Source organism: Myxine glutinosa, chromosome 1, assembly GCF_964187855.1.
Source record: "Myxine glutinosa chromosome 1, kmMyxGlut1.1, whole genome shotgun sequence".
Classification (NCBI taxonomy): domain Eukaryota; kingdom Metazoa; phylum Chordata; class Myxini; order Myxiniformes; family Myxinidae; genus Myxine; species Myxine glutinosa.
This window is the reverse complement of record NC_136261.1, coordinates 87,819,647-87,840,802: the sequence shown is the minus strand read 5'-3', so window position 1 is coordinate 87,840,802 and position 21,156 is coordinate 87,819,647. Positions and strand designations below refer to the sequence as shown.

Here is a 21,156-nt window from a genome sequence, read left to right as displayed (position 1 = left end):
ATGTCATTGGACAGCAGTGTATGTGTGAATGGTTTATGTCATAGATTATATGTCAAACAGCTAACCAGCCATGTATGGCACATATGTAATGTGTGTGTTTTCCACTGAAATTGTTTATATTTGCAATTCTGTAATTTCCTCTGTTGGTAAATCATCCATAGTTTGAGCGGTTGAATGAGACAAAGTAAAATTGTTGATAGCAACTCTAGAAATATTAACCACTCGGCTTCTAAGTCATGGTTCGACATGGCAAAAAGGTCCTTAGAACCAATCCCATGAAAATTACACGTGATAGTCGACAATGTCAACCAGACTTTGGGTTCTGTATGAACTGGTTTCGAAGAAATCCTCATTCACTTCATCATTACATCAGTGCAATTATCTATATTATAAAAGGAGCCATGTCTGTCTGTCCGTTTGTCGTGTTATAACTTGAGAAATGATTAACGGATTTCAATAAATCCAACTACGGTGGATTCGGGTAACTCCCGGGAGTTTTTGTGATCCAAAATATATATATACATTTTTTTTTATGGGTACATGGATACGCGTGTGAAAACTGCAAATTCCAACACGTGACGTTGGTTATCCCTTCACGGAGAGCAGGATCTCCCAGGAATCCTTTTTTTTTTCTTCCCCTATAGATGAGCCATCACAGCAAAGATTGGTAATTCCATCAGCGAAGCGACGTGTCTTATATTGTAGAAACTATTAAAGGCAAAGCAATCATATTGTCAATAATAAATTGTAACTATCATTGCAGCAATGATTTTTTATTGAACAACCACTGAGCAAACTTTGATTCTTTTCTTTATCTCTCTTTAATCCCATGCTTTTGCATCCCTGTTCAATTCCAACCCACTATTTTCTCTCCGTTGCAGCTCTTCATTGTAAATCAGACACTCAGAAATGGGCTCTTCACTGCCAGAGAGGCCTTCATTTCATTGACCCGGCCATGCCGTAAGGTATATTTATGGCTCCCTCCCCTCTTTTCCTCTCTTCTGTCTGTGTACATCCAAAATGGGACCAACCAAGAAACATCAGCTCCAATCTCAAACCTCATAGCCAAACATACATACTCATGGCCTTGAAAACATTTTTTTTTGAACGTATTAGGAAATGAAAACTAACACCAATTAAGCACAGAGGTATCAAAATAAAATAAAAACATTCAATGTCTTTTAGTGGAGCTACATGATCTCAATTGTGCTGGGTCATGTCGGTGACACGAGGTTAAATTGTTTCTGTTGTCATTTACTAAGATGCCATCTGTGGTCTGCTTGGATTGTGCTTGTGTAGGATGGATTTAAAATGAGGTATGAGTATATTCAGGTGTAGAGGTTCGAAATTAAATTACTTTTTACTTGCTTCATCTCTGTCCCAGTGTCTACCTGCTTCCGTCTGCTTCATTGTTGGTCCATAGTCACATCTCACCCTGTGCCATCCTGCTCTAATTTGAGCACCAAACACCATAATAAGTTAATAACAAAATATTATCGTCGAACAATTATGGGTTAGCAGTTTTGCTTGCGTAGACTGGTGTGGATCTCGAGGAAGTCAGCCATATATACCTAACACATCTACGCAAACACTTGTGTTTGTAAAAATCTACTGACTATCACAACCACCAGAGCAACAATGCTTCCTGATCAGCACAGCATCAAAATGGTATCTAGAGTTTCAGATGAGAATTAAAGCTAACCACTGTAATAATGAGAGTTTGACAGCTTTATATTAACAATAACTGGCTCTCTGATTACAACCGCACGATAACAGTGCACTGTCACTGTCTCATCTCTCATTCTCCTTCATCCACAAAGAAGCTGCTTTTTATATGCCCACCTACATACCTGCCGACATGACGACCCATCATGCACTGACCAACCTGTGAGGCGGGAGCCATCTTGCAAGGAGTCAGAGCTGGGACCAGGAGAGGAATAGCTGAGCTGTGCAGGAGCATTGGATTCTGGCTGCAGTTTACAGTGTCACACTGACAATGCCAAGGACACCAGTGGAAGGTCAGACATTGGACTCCGTTGACATTCAATTAAAATTACTTGAATCTTTGCTTCCTACGTATGTATCTACCACTCTTTCTTCATCTCTGTCTTTATGTCCCTCTGTCTCTCTCACACACACTCACACTCTCTCTCTCTCTCTCTCTCTCTCCCCCCTTCTCTCCCCTTCTCTCTCTCTTCTCCACCCACTTACAGCTGCCAAGTAATATCATCCACAGCAGCTGCCTCAAGAAACAGACACCCTGCCTGTTATACAGACACATACACACACACTGCAGTCTCCAATATCACTCTCATCAGTCTCTTCCGCATTATGATGAAATACTTTGCCACGACCTAAACATGACTTCTCCAGATGAACAACAGAGGATTCTTTCAATCCCAAACAATTCCCTTTTGATAAATGCAATGCACTGAGAGAATAGATGTGTTAAATCCAAACATTGATTGCAAAGTCATCAATTATTCAGCTAAAGTAGGCAAGCGTTTGAAAGGTACTGACACAACAAAGAAAGCACCAGATTGGTGTGCTGAAATTGTGCTACATGAGTAAAATACAAAGGTTAGCGCATCCATTCCTCGGTACTTCTCCCTGCTTTCCTTAAAAAAAAAAAAAATGCACATGGTGTATATCTGTATCGGTTTCCTACTCTGCTGTTGTATTGTCCAGCAACATTCCCTCTAAACATCAAAATTCAAAACAAGGGGTTTCATTTTCAATCACGACTTGTAACGTAAGGTGCCTGCAATCATCAGGAGGAGTATTCCCCGATGGGTAATAAGGCCCATCGGGGACTACTCCTCCGAGTTCGCAACTTAGAAGACGGATGCCACTCGCAGATCGAAGCATTGAGTACAAGCTGGTAGGTGGCTGAATGTGGAATTCCACTGCCTGGTGTGCGGGAAACAGCAGCACAGTGAACACTTTTAACCCTCTCAATTAAATAGCTTCTGTTGTTGTTTTTGGAGTCAAAGGTAGAATGTCCAGATATAAATTCTTGATAATGGTAGGCACTTTTTAAGACTTTTATGAAGTTCTGTTTTAGTTCAGTTGTAATTGTGCAAAGTTCATCCTTTTTACATGACAGATCACATGAATAGAACCACCTTTCGAGACCATTTTTTCCCCGCAGAGCAGGGGTTGGCCTTTTCCGGGCACCGTGCTCCCCTTTTTTTGAAGCAATGTTTTATGGCCGGATGCCCGTCCTGCCACCAACCCTGTTAGTCGCCTCTTGCGACACACAGGGAATTACCAATTTGGTACTTTTAGCTGGTACTCAATTTGCCGACCTCGGAAGGATGACAGGCTGAGTCAACCCCCCTGGCATTGATTCAGCGATCGACCGGGATTTGAAACCAGGATCCGAGGATCCCAGGCCGGCACCCTAACCGCTAAGCCAAACACCAGGCTTACATGAATAGATAGGTTGGTATAGATAGATATACTGTATTTGGTTAGCATCTGATGAAGACGACTTGTCTGTATGTCTGTAGTGAGAGGATTAAAGGTTAGCCATGTATTGCTCAGTGCTGGGCCAAGGCTGTCAGCGAGACATGCTTCAGTGTATGTTATGCAATATTAATAGGTTTTATAGAATGTATAGAAATTGCAGCTGATGTTGCTCTTTGTCTGGTCCACAAACTGTTAGAGGTATGCCTCATTACCTTCAAAAGCCGAGATGGGGTAATTGGTTAAAACATTATTGATGCACAGGTAGTGGGTATAAATGATCTTTACTTTTGCACATTGGTAGCTGATGCTCAGTTCAAAACTCTGTGCTTTGTTTCAGTTTTGTGAAATAAATAATTTTCTGATTAAACAAGGATTTTGCATTATTACCCATGGGGAACAAATAGAGAAAATTATTTGTCATAATTACTGAAATCAGATGAGACTTATGACCCACAGGGAATTAATTACAAGAATAAGCAAATTGTCATGATGACTAAAATCATGCAAGCAACTACTACATTTAATGTAATTTTGACATAAATACATCCAGCTAGGACGGTACTCGGTCGAGCACCTACCTCCGCCAGGCTGAACAGTTTACCTTTTGTATCCACTGATAGTGATTCCAGGATCAGGAGTTTACCAGGACCAGGTTGCAGGAGTTTACCAGGATCTAGATTCGGACCTGAGCCAAAAATCAAATCGACTTGTTCTTGTCACCTAACATAACCAGCTCATACACCAAGTTTTGACCGACTCCGTCCACAACTTGCCATGTTCTTTGAAATTTCATACTATACATCGTTTTTGGCCCCATCTCTCAATGATGAAGAATCACATTGGAATTTTAAAAATTCTCATTTACAGATCCTGATCTGGATCTTCACCAAAATCGAATCAATTAGTCCTTGTCACACAACCAATCTCGCCACCAAATTTCGTCCGAATCTGTCCACAACGTTTTGACATATCCTGCTCACAGACAAACAAGCAAACAGACAGACAGACAGACAGACAGACAGGGGTGAAAACATAACCAGCTCCTTCCACATTTGATGGTGGAGGTAAAAAGCACTGATATAAATATATAAATCCATGAGAGATTTTAAAGCAATATTTCAAATTTGATTCCTAACTTTCAGGGTAAACTACAAGGTAAGGTAAACTTATTGGGACCATTGACATCTCGACACTCATAATTACATGGTATTCTGGCACATCATGTGTATTATGTTATACCATACTATATGACCTCAGCACTGGTTAGAAAATAATAAACTTCTTCTAAATTAAGCAAAGCCAGGAAGGGTTGGCGGCAGGAAGGGCATCCGGCCGTAAAACATTGCTTCAAAAAGGGGACCAAACAGCTGTTCACCACCATCTCTTATCCTCCCACATCCAAAACCTTGATCTATTCTACCCCCGCTAATTTCGGTCCCCTTGTGTTTTATACCTCTCCCCCCCCCCCCCTTCCCACGCCTCCTGCCCCCAAGCCCTCTCCCTCCCACCCACACTTCTCCCTGCTCTCAAATGTTGTGGTTGTGTGCTTCCCCTTCTCTCCCCATCTTGTCTTCCGCTCCCTCTTTTTGTATATTTTGTTTGTCTGGTTGATTTGTTTGTGAAATAAATGTTAGCTCTTTCACGAGCCTCGATTCAGTATACAAAAAAAAACAGAAAAAAAAAAAAAAAAGAAGTCAAATATCTATTTTTCCAAACATTCAGCTATCCTCTACTTTTTCCTCCATGTCCAGGCCCATGCCATATCTCACTACCTGTGGGGGGATTATAAAAAATATGAAGTGATTGAAAGTTACTTTGTTATGGAAGTGAAAATATTAAGCATTATAAGGGGATTCATGATGCGCTCCATGCTCAATTACTACTACAAGGGTGGAAAGGCACGCTTCACCACATGTCGCTGCAGAGGCATAGGCATCTTTGACCATGCCTGCTTTCTCTGGGAGTGAGAGAAGGGGGAGGGGGTGGGGCATGGTGGGTGTGGATAAGTGGTGGTGATGGTGGATCAAGGGTTGTGGGCGATGGGGGAATGGTGAAGGGGGGATGGGAGGATGGTGGGGGAGGTCGGCAAATCTATTTTGTGCTCTGGCTGAATATATACTGCAAATCAGAAGTCAGAACCCAACACGTATAAATAAAAAGGAACTTAGCACAAATTTGTATTTATTTAAAATGATCAGTTAGAGCTGAAAGGGAAGGTCAACACAAATTTATCAACAACTGGAATGGAAACTCGAACTACCAGCCTTACAGAGCAGACGCACCACCAATACACTGTTTCAGACGCTTGTATAAAAGGACACGGAGCCGTTAGTAGTTCAAGCAATCCATGTTCCGCGTCCGGCACTCCCGGCCCGGAGGTAACTCCGGAAGTACATGTGCACAGTACACTGGGCGGTGTTATCAACACAAGCTAACACCTGTAACATCTCCCTTTTTTAACATTACTAATATCATGTGATGCAATCTATTCTACCAAAATTTTGAAAAGAGATGTGAACTGGTAACACAACATAACAATATTCTGGCTAAATTATAACATAGGATTATGCCAGGAGCTGAACATTTCAACCAATCAATGACATCAAATCAATAACTAAATGTCCTTGCTGTTACTTGTAACAGTTCACAGATCAAGTCTGTTTGGGGGTTTTGACAGTCTCCCACTGCGGGAGAAAACAGGGCTCCTGTGTGAGAGAGGCTCTTTGACCATGGCCGGTGTTGAGGGTGTGCTGCAGGTCCTCCCTGCTGGTGTGCTCACTCTCACCAAATTCTTCTTAGCATTGCGGCCCTCAGGCTCAATGGCAGTTTTGTCTTCACTTTGCACATCCGGTCTTGTGATGCTCCAGTTGTGCCTTTCCTCAGCTAGCACATCCGAGAGCTGTCCATAACAGGGAGGTGGTGCTGACTCAGCTGCTCTCAGGTCCACGCGATTGCGGCGATACAGGGCACCTTCCACATCCACGAGATAGGAGCGTGGGGCAACCTGTTGCACGCAGGTTCCTATTTTCCAGCGACCAGTTCGGTCTCCAGGCAGTGGTTTCATATGGATGTACTCACCAACATTTAGTTCAGGTAAGTCTCTGGCTGACCTGTCATAGCTGAGCTTGGATATCTGCTTTTTTTGACGCAGTTTCTCCAAAACACCTGGCAGAACACAAGGCTCGAGCAACTTGTTGGTCACATGTAAAGGTGTTTTCAGCCTTCTTGACATCAAGTGCTGCGCTGGGCTGCTATCCATGCCCTCCGTTGGTGTGTTCCTCCATTGGAGTATGGCCTTCCAGGGGTCATTGCCATCACATGTAGCTTTCTTGCACAGGTTCTTTACGATTTTGATGGCAGACTCAGCTTTGCCATTGGCTTTTGGGTGTCGTGGAGAGGATGTGAGATGCTCGAATTCCCATTCGATGGTAAAGCGTCTGAATTGCTTGCCTGCAAATTGAGGCCCATTGTCAGAGATTACACGGTCCGGTTGACCGTAACGTGTGAATTGTGCCTTGCATCGCCGGATTGTTGTCTCAGCAGACAGGTCTGGGAGCAGCTCAATTTCCCAGAAGTCAGAATAGTGATCGACCATCAGGAGGAAGTCTTTCCCAATGTACTTGAATAAGTCCATGCTGATGATCTGCCAGGGCCGTGTGGGCAACTCGTGCGACATCATCGTCTCCTTTTGCTGCTCATGTGCATATTCATTGCACACGGAACATTTACTGACAACGTCTTTGATCTCTGCTTGCATGTTTGGCCAGAAGAGTATTGCCTGCTTGCCTGGAGCATGCTTCCCTTCCAATGTGGCTGGAGTGGATTCGTGCCAGCATCTCTGGGCACAAAGACTTCGGTATGATAACTCTCTGACCTTTGAACAGCACACCATTCTGCACACTGATTTCATCTCTGCATAGCCAATAATCTCTAACAGCAAGAGATGTCTCCTCTCTCTGGTCAGGCCACCTGGCCAAGACAACAGCTTTTAGTGCTTGCAGGTATTCGTCTCTGTCTGTGTGCTGTCTGATCTGAAGCAGGCGTCGATCACTGACGTTCAGGTAATCTGCCTGATTGATCTGCTCCACATCATACTGCTCCTGCTGCATGCTACAAACTGTGTCATCCTTGTTCCACATTGGAAGTACTGACCGCTGCTGTTACCCTGCTGAGCATGTCGCTGATATACATTTTAGGCCCAGGCTTGTACACAACCCTGAGGCTGTAGTTCTGGAGTGTGAGCAGCATGCTCTGGAGCCGCTTAGGTGCGCTTAGGAGAGGCTTGCTGAAAATGGCAATGAGCGGCTTGTGATCAGTCTCTGCCATGATCACTTCCCGGCCATACAGATAGTGATGGAAGCGTTGACAGGCAAAAACTATGCTCAGGCATTCTTTTTCGATTTGTGCATAGTTTTGTTCCGTCAGCGTTAGCGCCCTTGATGCAAATGCGACTGGTTGTCCCTCTTGCATGAGACAGCACCCCAGTCCATTTTGGCTTGAGTCACTTTGTATAGTGACTGGCTTTGAGATGTCATAGTACCTTAATACAGGCATCATGGTGACCAGGCACTTTATTTCCTGCACTGCAGCATCGTGTTTCGGTAGCCAATGCCATATCGCATCCTTGTCCAGCAGTCTCCTCAACGGCTCACAAACCTCAGAAAGGTGTGGCATGAATTTGGCAAGGTAGGTCACAAAGCCAATGAAACGCTGGACCGCCTTCCCATCTGTTGGGTGTGACATTTCCAGAATGGCTCTCACCTTTTCAGGATCAGCCGTCAGGCCATTTGAAGACAGTACATGTCCATGGAAACGGACCTTTGCTACCTTGAACTGCAGCTTCTTCAGGCCAAGTCTCAGTTTAACGTGCCTGCAGCGGTCCATCAGCGCCAGTAACTTTGCACCGTGGTCACTATCTGCCTCGTCATCTGTATCCCCGCAGCCAACAATGAGGATGTCATCTGCAATGGGCTCTACTCCATCTAGCCCAGCCAATAGCTCATGCTGCTTGCGTTGGTACACCTCTGGTGCTACGGAGACTCCAAAAGGCAGTTTGAGCCAACGTTTCCTGCCCCAGGGAGTCCAAAATGTTGTCATGTAACTGCTCTTCTCGTCTAGCTTGCATTGTAAAAAGGCATCACGTGCATCTACGAGTGTGAATACCCATGCCTTTGGTAATTTGTATAAGACATCTTCAAGTGTTGGCATGAGGTAGTGAGATCTTCGCAGTGCTTGGTTCAAAAACTTTGGATCTATGCAAATTCTCAGCTTCTCAGGCTTTTTTACTATGACCATGTTACTTATCCAGTCTGTCGGATTGGTCACAGTGGTAATGTGCCCATCACCCTTCTCAGAGTTGCGCTTGCACTTCCCTTGGCTTCTCATTCAGACCGGTTGCGAGTAGATAATCCTCAAATTCAGCTCTAAAATTGTCCCACTTACTGCTCCAGTCACCACTCATTTTCATCGTGTCGGGGGTGGAATGTTGGCAGCCATGTTGATCAAGGCCTATGCCCGAGGCGTTTCAGCACAGCACGTTGTGGCGGGAGATCACAGTTATTTACTCACTTTTGTACATGCGGTGGTGCTTGAAGGAGTCCGTTATGGGGTAACTTGCATCAAGCCACTTCTGTCACCATGTTTCAGACGCTCGTATAAAAGGACACGGAGCCGTTAGTAGTTCGAGCAATCCATGTTCCGCGTCCGGCACTCCCGGCCCGGAGGTAACTCCGGATGTACATGTGCACAGTACACTGGGCGGTGTTATCAACACAAGCTAACACCTGTAACATACACCTCTTACCCTGAGCTATTAATGAAGTCAAAGTAAAAAAAAATGAGTGCTGATGAATACAGGTCCATCACGAATGTGTTTCTTAGGTTAGCTTTATATAAAGAACATGGCGGATTTTTGATAGTCAACACACATTTATCAAAAACTAGAAGAGAAACTCGAACTTCCAGCCTTACAGAGCAGACATACCCCCAATACACTACTTTTCTTGGACTTCTGTCCGGGTTTTTACGTCATATATTTTCTATTGCCCATATCTCAATCTTGATCTCGATCTCGATTAATCAAGTCAAAGTCACAAAAAAGGAATACAGGTAAGTCATGAATGTGTTTCTTAGATTAGCTTTACATGTATAAACAACATGGCGGAACTTGTTAAAGAAAATTTGAAGAAGACGTTTTGGTCACAAATATACATACATAACGATATATGTTTGCTCCATTTTAAGATTCTGAGATGCATTGATAATAAATATTAACTTTAGACAATGTTTGTTATGAAAAAACAGAATGTACTGGAAAGCACGACACACATTCGAGACTTTTCTGTAAAATTATGCGCTTTCTTCCATCGGCATTCACTTTATTTCTTTGGGCCCACAACACAATTCTCAACAGCTAACAATTGATCTCAGCAATTAAAAATGCTGAATTTTTTTTTGTTGTTGTTGTACTTTAAGAGAGATTGCACACCACTCATCATAAAGTTACATAATTTCCGTGCATTTCCACGCAGTCTTGAGAAAGTCATGGAATTGGGGTAGAGGACAGGCGGAAACAGGCGGTAATCTCCATATCTCGTTCCTCACAACCTGTCCGGTTGTGTTCGGGATCATGTCACATATCATATCATATCATATCATATCACATGTCCGGGATCATGGAACTGCTGTGTTCAATCAAAAAGGTAGATAAACATTTGGCAATGTGATCTGAGAGGCCTTACCTTAACCTGACCAACCTTGACTCTGCTTCTTGTTCCATATACCGTACTTACACGACCAGTCCAAAGTTTTAGAACACTTCAATTTTCCCAGTTTTTGTTGAAATTTAAGCAATTCAAGTCCAGTGAATAACCTGAAATGGTACAAAGATAAGCAGTAAACTGCTCGAGGTTAAAAAAAAGTTTAGGTTAGCAAAAACGGGAAAATAATGTAAATTACACAGTTATATTGTAAAAAAGGCCTTCTTCAGGGAACAAGTAATGGGTTAACAACTTACAGCTGTTCTGCAGCAATGTAAGTAAATTAAGCCTTGAAAGTTGATGCAAACAATTCCTACAGGTGTCCCAACCTCTGCTGATTACTTGATTACAAACCCCCTGTCTGTATAAAAGCAGTATTGGAACAGACTGTTATTACACCCTCTGAAGCATTATTTCGACAATATTGCACTGCAGGAAGTAGTATATTGGAAACTGGAGGAAACTCTGACAGGAAGAGGTCTGGCAGACCCAAAGCCACAACAGAATCAGAAAACTAGTTTCTGAGAGTCAACAGCTTGCGTGATAGGCGGCTCACAGGACAACAGCTTCAAGCACAGCTTAACACTGGTCGAAGTAAGCAAGTCTCAATTTCAACTGTGAAGAGAAGACTTCGAGCTGCAGGTTTGACAGGTCGAGTGGCAGTAAGAAAGCCATTGCTAAGATGGCAAAATAAGAAAAAGAGGCTTGCCTGGGCCATGAAGCACTGCCAGTGGACTACTGAAAACTGGAAGAAGGTCTTCTGGACCGATGAATCAAAATTTGAAATCTTTGGTTCCTCACGCAGGGTTTTTGTACGCCATCGAGTAGGCGAAAGAATGGTTCTTCAGTGTGTGGCACCAACTGTCAAACATGGAGGAGGAAGCGTGATGGTCTGGGGCTCTTTTGCTGGATCCTGAATCGGCACCTTGCACAGAGTGACTGGCACCCTGAACCAAAAAGGGCTACCACAGCATTTTGCAGTGCCATGCACTACCCTCTGGTATACACCTAGTTGGTCAGGGGTTCATCCTACAGCAAGATAATGACCCTAAACACACCTCCAGGCTATGTCAAAACTACCTTCGAGGAAAATAACAAGACGGTAGGCTTCAAATCGTGGAATGGCCAGCACAGTCTCCAGACTTAAACCCCATCGAGCTGGTTTGGGATGAACTGGACAGAAGGGTGAAAGCAAAGCAACCTACAAGTGCAACACAATTGTGGGAACTTCTGCAATAGTGTTGGGAAGAACTTCCCGAACAATATTTGATTTCCATTGTAGAAAGAATGCCGCGAGTGTGTTCGGCGGTTATATCTGCAAAAGGTGGCTACTTTGCTGAGTCAAAAATTTAAATTAAATTTTGTTAAACAAAATGATTCTACGATATATTTTTTTATCTCCAATTGTTTGTTTGTTCTATGCTTAATTTTAGAGTACATTGAGACATTAAACTGCGTAAATTTCAATAAAAACTGGAAAAATTGAGGTGTTCTAAAACTTTTGACAGGTAGTGTACATATATCTGCTTTTTACCATGCACAGTAACGCTGCTCTGCCCCTACTTGATAACCACAACCCCACTCTCCACAGTTGCATTGGGCTCTCTTAATTGACGTTCTATCAAGACTAGATGTTACCAGTTTCCTGAGATGCTCACAACATGAAATCAGTAGGTTATTATACATATGCTGGAGATGCACCTTTGTGGAGTGGTAGTGCGTTTGAAGGGTGTAAACCTCAATGATGGATGGTGCCAAGCTGATGATGCAGAAGGTCATTGAATCACTCGGCATGTGAGCTGAAGTAATTTTTCAATCTCTTTCTTTCTCCTTATTCCCCTTTTCCTCTCATTTGCCCTCCTTTTACCTAAGTATTTCTCCTCCAGAATTCCAATAGCATGAGCACAATGCTCCATATACAAGACAACAAAAACAAAGAGGCAAATCAGAATTGTGACACATCAACATCTCATTAACAATCTTATATATATATACACACACACACACACACACTACTCACAATAAGTTAGGGATATTGTGGGAGTGAGTTTATTTTTCTTATAGGGTTAGGGTATTGAAATCAAGAATGTTGTGTTTTTTCACACATTAATAACCATAGAATTAGGACCAACAAGTTTTTTCAACATAATTAATACACAAAATCAACCACACCGAAGAACCTGCCAATATCCCTAACTTATTGTGAGTAGTGTGTGTATACATATATATATATATATATTATTTTTTTTTTTTTTTTTTTTTTTTTTTTTTTAATTTAAAGGGTCTAGGCTCATGGAGGAACTAAACAAAAAATTGCAGCATGTTTACCGACTACCAACGGTTATACTGGAAATGAAAATACACAAGGAGGAAAGGATGAATAACACAAAACGAGTAACAATGGCCTGAAGAGAGGTGGAATGGGAAAACAAAAATCAGCATGTGTAGAATCTGTCCACCAAACCAAACTTCCCTCCACCAAACTTTGTCCGAATCCACCCACAACTTTTTGAGATATCCTGTTCACAGACAAACACACGAACAGACAGAGGTGAAAACATAACCTCAATCCGCATTCTATGGCGGAAGTAATAAGGGATATACTTTGGCAATAAGGTTAAAATATGTTATTGTACAAAAACAATTTCACAAATAAAATTACAAAATTTGTATGGATGCTTATTTCGTACAATAAAGAAGCAGTAACTAGCATTTGAGAGACTGATAAAAGGAGGGCAGCAAGGAAATGTCAACTCGCTGCAGTCACGGAGAAAGAGCCCGGGAGAACACCTGAGCTTACCAGCTTCCACAACAAGCAAGAGGTCAAAGGCCACCAAGACAGCACTTCTTTGTACAAACTGATGGAAGGTGGCCAGCTGTAAGGCCAGTATTTTACTGGTAACATCCATTAGTCCTCGAACACCTTTTACTCGCAGTATACTAAGAAAATCAGCTCGAAGCCAGTGCATGCCATTCCAGAAGAAATTCCCAAGGATTCCCTGCAAATTCATTATAGGAGGTTTAGGGGGTTCAAACAGCCATCCTGTGCCAAGGTTAATTGTAAGCAGTCAAATTGTTAATTTTATCAGTATTTTACCTCTGTAGAATTGGCTACAGAAATTGGCTGTAAGCCTGGTGTTGGCTTAGTGGTTAGGGTGCCGGCTTGGGATCCTAGGATCCTGGGTTCGAATCCCGGTCGATCGCCAAATTAACACCAGGGGGGTTGACTCAGCCTGTCATCCTTCCGAGGTCGGCAAATTGAGTACCAGCTTGCTGGGATGAATGATCACGGTGTGTACCCCGGTTTAGAATAGGTACACCGTATCCCTGCGCATCGTAAGAGGCGTCTAAGGGTTGGCGTCAGGAAGGGCATCCGGCCATAAAAACATTGCCTCAAACAGGGAACCATGATTGTCATTGGGGCCCGCAAGGCGGACCCCCGCTCTAGCGGGGAAAATGGCCTTAAAACGATCATTCATTCATTCTTCTTCTTCTTTCTACCTCTGTAGTACAATGAGCTGGATTGCTTCTCCAATGACGAAGGAGTGAGGGGGTAAGAAATTTGAACAACCAACATATCTCAGTTCTTCAAGTAAAATGTCACATTGCCAAGAAAAACACCGATATGTTCAACACAATCACACCTCCACTGCAAGATATTCGGCAGAGGAAGTGGCATAAATGAGCCCGAAGGACCAGGGCACAAGGCTTCACACTTTCCCCAATTAACAGTGGCAGGAGATGCAAGCTTGAAATCATACAGAGCATTTGTAAGGGCAGTAATGTCTGGTTGAGTGTTAACTACTACACAGAGATCGTCAGCATATGAAAACACCTTAACAGGTCTTACAAAAGGTACCACAAAAAAACCCAGAAAGTTTATGGCATAAATGCTTCAGCAAGATACCCTGCCAGGACCAAAAACAACACCTGGCAAAGGGCGGATGAGGTCCCCGAGGGAGCCAATGACCATCCAGTAAGAAAGTGGTGTCTCCTAAAAAACACCCATCCGGTTTGGACCGGTTCAAGTCATGCCAAATACTTTAAAAATGGTACGTGCTGCTTCCTTGCTTGAAGATGATAGAGCACGGACAATCCCCATCGGTTGGCATCCATGGGGAGGAGGAAATTCCTCTTGAGGAATTGCCCCGATGAGTACGGTGAGAAAAGCAATGCCATTGTTATGATGTCACAGGTACCCAGAGTCGCAATACTATGGCGGTAGTGATGCATTTCACCCAAGCTCAGTGGCTGTGTTAAGTGTTTGTCTCGTTATTATATCGTTGTGTGTGTGTGTGTGTGTGTGTGTGTGTGTGTGTGTGTGTGTGTGTGTGTGTGTGTGTGTGTTGTCAGTTCTACTACGAGCCTTAGCCCAAGTACTAAGAAAGTTTCTGTAACCCTACCTAACATCTTAGTGAACAGGAAAAGGTTATTAACATTCACCAGACTAAAGTATTGTGATACAGCAATGTAATGCATGGAATAAAGAAGGAACCAAAGCAAATCCCTTCAGACTTCAAATAAATATGAATGATCGACACTATCAAAAGCCTTTTCTTGATCCCAAAAAATCAGCCAAATGTTAACATTCTGACAATGACAAATGTAAACTAGAACGAGTAATCGGAGATTGCAGACCCACGCCAGGATTTGTTTTGTGTGGTGTATTTTGTGTGGTGTTTGTGTGCTGGTGCATTTGTGTGCTGGTATGTTCTTACAGTAGATAAACAAACTTTTTGGTCTTATTGTAAATATTGAGACTTTAATTGTGTGCATTTTATTGATGTATGTATTATATGGAAGGGGTGGATCCATAGCTAGACTGTGGTGAGTGTAGTATGGTTTGTGTGTTTCAAGTAGGTTAGATTTTCATGTAACAGGGACCTGTTTCAGAAGAAGTCGTTTGTTGCATGTGACGCTGAGGAGGTAGTGTATGTAATTTATAGACAGTGTCGACATTAATTTGGTGTGCAAACACCTCTCGTTTGTGCACGGGGCCAGGTGACAATTTCCCATTACAGAGGCACATACATGGCACGTTTGTGTTACAAGGCCATCACAATCTGTCTGGCCAGTGCGATCAGCCATGGCAGCCCAGTGTGCTGCCGAGCCGGACGTCACAATGAAGTTATTCTATTATTGGGTCTGCCCACGTTGGTGGGACGGCCCAGGGGAGAGCTCCGCCCAGGAGGAGGAGGAGGCCTCAAGTAAAAGGAGCACAGCCAAGTTTTACACAAAGGAGCATGTGGTGCAGGACATAGATTGTGTTTTTTTCCAAAGTTTTGGGGATTGACCCAAGCTGGTATCACACTGCCTTTGGAGAAGGTGAAGAGAAACCTCGCTTGGAGGAGGAAGAAGATGAGCCTGGAGAGACGGAGGTGACGGGGTGCAGACCAAGAGGCCTCGTCTGAAAAGGATAAAGAGGACCATAAGGCCTGGTGGAGGGGCTGAATTTCATCATGTTGTGTTTGGCTTTCGAAATCGTTGGTGCTACTAATCACTGGTGCTGCTCATGGCAGTTTTACTTCGTCTTTAGGCCGACTTCATCACTGGATCTTGTCTCCAAACCGGGCTAAATTGAGTTCTGTGTCCACCTTGCACATCGTAGAGAAAAGGGAAGTCCCCACCTGCATTATTATCTTGTTGTACAAGTGTGATCTGTGGCACCTCGTGGGTTCTCTCAATTTGAGGTTTATTTCTCAGCATTGTACATAAGTTTGCATATTCCCATTTAACTCTGCGTCCTTTTGATTCAGTTGGTTCATACAGTTTATTTATAGCATCTTTTCTACCCTTTTCCCTGTACTTTCCTTTGTAAATAAATCCTTTAAAAGGTAAGAAAACATGTTTGAGCCATCTGATTTTCGTGTGCGTTTACCATCAATTTTGGCCCAATTGAATGACCTTTGGGGAACAGTGAAGTTATAGAATTTATTGAACGCAATTCAATAAGAAATAAGGCCATATGCAATGCCTAAAGGTCTTGGCGCTGAGGTGTACGGTGTTAACGGAGCTGCAGGCGTGATCGTATGTTATGGAGCCACATACTTTAAAGTTTAAACTGACAGACTATTTTATAGTACATACTTCAAAAATACATTCATTTTCTTAATACAGTTACTTTATAGATATACTTGCATTCTAATAATACGTACATTATAGACGTGAGGACGTACATACTTTATAGTATGCGGTGCTCGGTTGACAAAAGACCGTGGAATACTGGCTACCACCAGGTGGTGTTTGTGGCCTATGTTAGCACATTAGATGTGGACAGACACACAAACAAACAAGTGCATCCTCTGGTGAGGGTAACTAAGTCACAAACACAAAATATATTGTTAAATATCGATCTCACAGGAATACAAAAAGACTGATCAGGAGATGCAATGTGTCCATTGAGTCTTTAAGCAATTGAGAAGTAACTTGGACAGTATTTTGTAGTCAACATAAAATAAAGAGATTAGGCCCAAGTTTTCAACAAGTTGAAGCTTTCCTTTTTGGGTGATTAAGGAAGTAATAGCATGTCGGCTGCTCAAGGGTAGTTCAGCTGCAAATTGTATGCTTTATGAAAAAAAAATGCTTAAGAAATGTGGACTCAGCAAATCCCAAAAGGCGGTGCACAATTCCACTGGCACACCATCTCATCCCGGTGCCGTGTTGGCAGGAAAAGTTTGTAAAACACTGGTAAGTTCATCCAGAGCGATATCAACTTGTCATAATAATATGAGTTCCATTTTAGGAACTTGGATGCAGGAGGACTCCATTAGGCACATCAAAGCCTGCGCTCATTCCCAACTTGTGGGTGTTTGTCCATGCTCTTTCCTCTTTAAATACTGAGCATCAAGCAAGGAAGCAGCAATCACCATTTTTGGAATCTTTGCTACGAATTGGCCGCGGTTCGAACTGCCGACTTCGCAGACTCGGAGCAGATGCTCTAATCATTACGCCACCGAGGCTGGCAAAGTAGATTTATGTAGATTTCTGGGCTTCTGTAATTTTAAGCAATGAAGCCATAAATGAATGTATATCTTCAGCAGTAGATATCTCGCCTTGTATAACGTAGGCAATGGAGAAGTGAATTGAGCTGTATGTCCTAGAGAAGTGTGCTCAAAGGAGTGGAGGTGAGAAAATGAATTATTTACAGTATGCTTGACGTATCTAGGATCAATCAAAATCCTTCCATCAGGAGAATGCAATGACAATATATCTGATTTTTCGAGGTAGTTTGTAGTTTAAAATAAGCTGCTAGGAGTATTCCGTTGTTGCAAATGAGCCATTATGATGGCTGCAAATGAGCCTTGTTATAGCGATTTGTTTCGCTCAGCCAATAATTCATTCAAAAGAGCTTTATTTTCATGAAACACTTGCTGGTGCCCATCATCATCAGAAAAAGACAATGTTTTGCAAGTGACGAATTTGGGCCTTCGCAAGATTTATATTAATTTAATGATACCGACTACTATATCGTGAAAAATGTTGGCTAGAAGCTTTAATTTGAGCTTTAATTTAACATCGTCCCACCACTGACAGAGGGAACCCCACCTAGAATCAAATCAAGATGATTGAAAAGGAAGATCTTTCAGCATTAGTACTTGATGCGTACTCATTGACAATTGTGAAATTATGCTGAACAATGGGGATGGTCAGGGAAGGCAGAAGTCCCTTCACAATCTCCTTAAAGGAAACCAAAGCTAATTGAATAGTTTGCCAAAACAAGATGGCTATCTCAGCAATAGGACATGAAAGACCACTAAAAAAAAAACATTGCCCTTTAATAAAAAAAATTCCCATTCAGCTAATGAACCATCATTGGAGAGAGTTTCATGCATGTAGGGTATCTACTTTGTTACACTCAACCGGCTGTTTCGTTTGCACTTTACCAAGAGAGGTGCAACCACCGTTAATATTAAAGCTGGCAACGGATGTTTTCATGAGCCATAATAAAGAAAAGAGGTCACCAACAAGGAATTACATCAATAATGACCTCAGAATATCTTTCCTATCAGGATTCAGAAATTTACTTTAACAGTGATGTTGAGGGTCTGTAATCAGGTCGAGAAACCATCATTCGAGCCACTCGAATGAAGTTCTATGCATCAAGGAAAAGGTCTCGAAGTTTGACACTCTTCTGATAACTTTTATGCAAGAAGTCATGAGCGGTATCAGGAGAAACAGATGAATGAACCTCAAGGGATTGAGAAGGGATATCACTGCAAGTGTCACTAAAGGCTGAGAGAACGCCCCATCAGACTCATATCCAATGCCATCAAGCACAAGCCCCTGCTGCTCTTTAGCAGCGACTTAAATAGGTTGCCACAGGTGCAATCACCTCTAAATTGCGATTTGTTCATGTGACGTATCAATTTTTACTGCAACTACTGCAGCAACTGCACCAGGGAGGGTGGATGGGATCCATTCGTTCCACAAGGGACCACATTTTCATCAGAAGAGCAAGGAACAATAGTTTCTTGCATATTATGAGTTGTAGAACAAGCACTATTTGGAAGACAAACCTGAGGATCAGTGTTAGGGTTACAACTCGGCTGCTCGGGAGATCAATCAATACAAATGGGTTGCAGGTAACAGTTCAACAGGCATAGTGTGTGCAGTAACAGCTTGCGCAGAGGAAAGAGGCCTTTTAGGTTCTGCAGGACTATCTATTTTACTGTCAATTAAGCGTTTCTGTGCTTACTCCGGGTGCCAACAGTGAAACCAGCAACAACATTACATGTCTCTGCTGGACGAGAATTTTGGGAAGAAGGAGATTTCTGTCCTTCGGGCTGCACAGTGGTCTCTTTTGATGCTGAATTAGCCTCTGAAATATTATCTGCACACCCCCTTAGCAGATGCCCATATTGACAACAGTCATAACAGACTAACACCTGTGTCGTTACAAATAGCTCATAAATGCCACATCATGTTTATTCGTAAATTTAACATCAATATCACAATGGTTTTCGTTATAAACCATAACGAGTTAACATCTAAAGTAATATGTATGTTTTAAATGATCATCATGATACCACAAGTAAACCATAAAAATCTGAGACACAACTGTGCCAAAATGACGAAGAGAAAGCTCTATTTTCTCATTTTCCAAAAAGGGTGGGACATTGGATGTTAAACTGGGCACCCCATCCTCTGGCATTAGTTGGTGGACATTAAAGATTCCACGTTGTCCTTCGTGAAGAGTCAGGGAGATATTGGCAGCAACCTGAACAAACTACACATTCCTGCCCTAACGTACAGGGGGAATTGCATCAATAACACAGCCACGCTCCAGCAACCAATGCTACCCACAGCCATGTGCTGAACATGAAAAATGAAGAAGACTGTAGTACAATGACAAAAGTACAATTTCATGTTTCTAGTTGTTGTTGTTGTTTTTGGATGGGGGTCGGAACTCTCAACATGTACATCCTTGAATATGTTGAGCTACAATCGATTATATTCCAACATCCCTCTCATCAGACTCAATTATTTTATAGTTATGTAATTTTCATCTATAACACTTAACCTGTGTGTCACGTTTTCAAAGAAAATCTAAATTGATGAAGCCTATCATAAAGTTATTCCAATATTCTAAGGCCGAACAGCAGCAAATCTGGCAGAAAAATTCCCAAGCTAACCAACCAAGCCTAATTTTTCAGACGGATTAAAGTAATATAATAAAATTTGTCACTTTGACATCCGAACCTCTGCCACATTGAGGCCAACACTCGTGTCACTATACGTTGGTGTCCATATATTGTGCACGCGTACATAGCACCTCTACTAAATATTCCATGCTTACATAATGTGAGAATTCCCATAAATGACATGGACAAATGCCTCAAACTATTGTACAGATCTATAAAATCACATGTTATATTATGAGAATAAATATGGGTCTAAATACGGAAGTACTGTATATTTTAACATTGCTTTTAAAGGATGCATGTGAAGACAGAAGAGCTCTAAAACTACCAGCAATGTTCTGCAATGCTATCCCTAACAAATCAATCATGAAAGCTTTCACGAAGACTGCACACAAAGACTCACTTCCCTCACCTTCTGTCTCACCTTCCGCATCTAAACCTCCCTGATTCTCCAACATAACTCTCTGGCTCTTCTCCAATCAGACCCTCGGCTCTCATTGTTTATCTCTCCTATCACCCAAGATCCAGATTGACTGCAACACCGAAGATGACATCTCGTCCTGGAAATTGAATTTGAGAACCATAGCTCCTGCAGTCTTATCAGATACATGAGATTCATGCACATTCACTCCCCCTCAATACTGTACAATAATAACAATACAGGTTCTCCTAATATATATATATATATATATATATATATATATATATATATATATATATATATATATATATATATATATATATATATATATTGTTACGGTTTTTAGAACCTTCACATGTAAATATAATAGTAAATTCCCTTATAAATGACCCCTGTGTACATGTCCCCTTAATTGGCTGTTAATTAAAGATTGCACCTTAGTTAGTCCATGGACAACATGGAGGACACTTTAGGACTTCTCTATAGTTATGTCATTATTATGTGTTCCAGGTAAGGCTGTGTTTCCAATAGTTGACTCTACGTTGCATCAATCAAATAAGATAGGTCCCTTTCAATATCCCCAATCGTCTCTTCAAAGTGCCAGTAACAGTTGGGCTGTTTTCGTTGGCGTCCGTCGCCGTTGCATTGGGCTGTTTCGTTGGCATTACACCGCCAAAACTCCATTGCACACGAGGCCAAGATCGGAGAAGAAGGGGGGAGGAGCCGCCAAATCACGGGCATGGCACCACTTCGTCATCAAAGGTGGAGTCAGAGAGCCCTTAACAACCAACCAGGGCTCGGTGGGCATGGCTTGATAGGGTGTGGCAAGAAACGTCTGGTGAGTTCGAGAGGGTTCCAAGGGCGT

General features: G+C 42.3%; 1 protein-coding gene across 7 annotated transcripts in view; it reads right to left on the bottom strand.

Moving 5' to 3' along the window:
- Positions 1-21,156, bottom strand: part of LOC137425883 (RNA binding protein fox-1 homolog 3) — a 375,403-nt gene that overhangs the window by 88,984 nt on the left and 265,263 nt on the right. For 3 of the 7 annotated variants that reach the window (XM_078774464.1, XM_078774470.1, XM_068114625.2), the window contains exon 1: positions 1,886-2,165. The exons of 3 other annotated variants lie outside the window; for them this stretch is intronic. In XM_078774464.1, coding sequence (XP_078630590.1) covers positions 1,886-1,960 — 75 coding nt within the window. In that variant the 5' untranslated portion in view covers positions 1,961-2,165. Of the gene's footprint in view, positions 1-1,885; positions 2,170-21,156 lie in introns of those variants that run through there. One more of the 7 variants, XM_078774454.1, reaches the window with a different exon arrangement.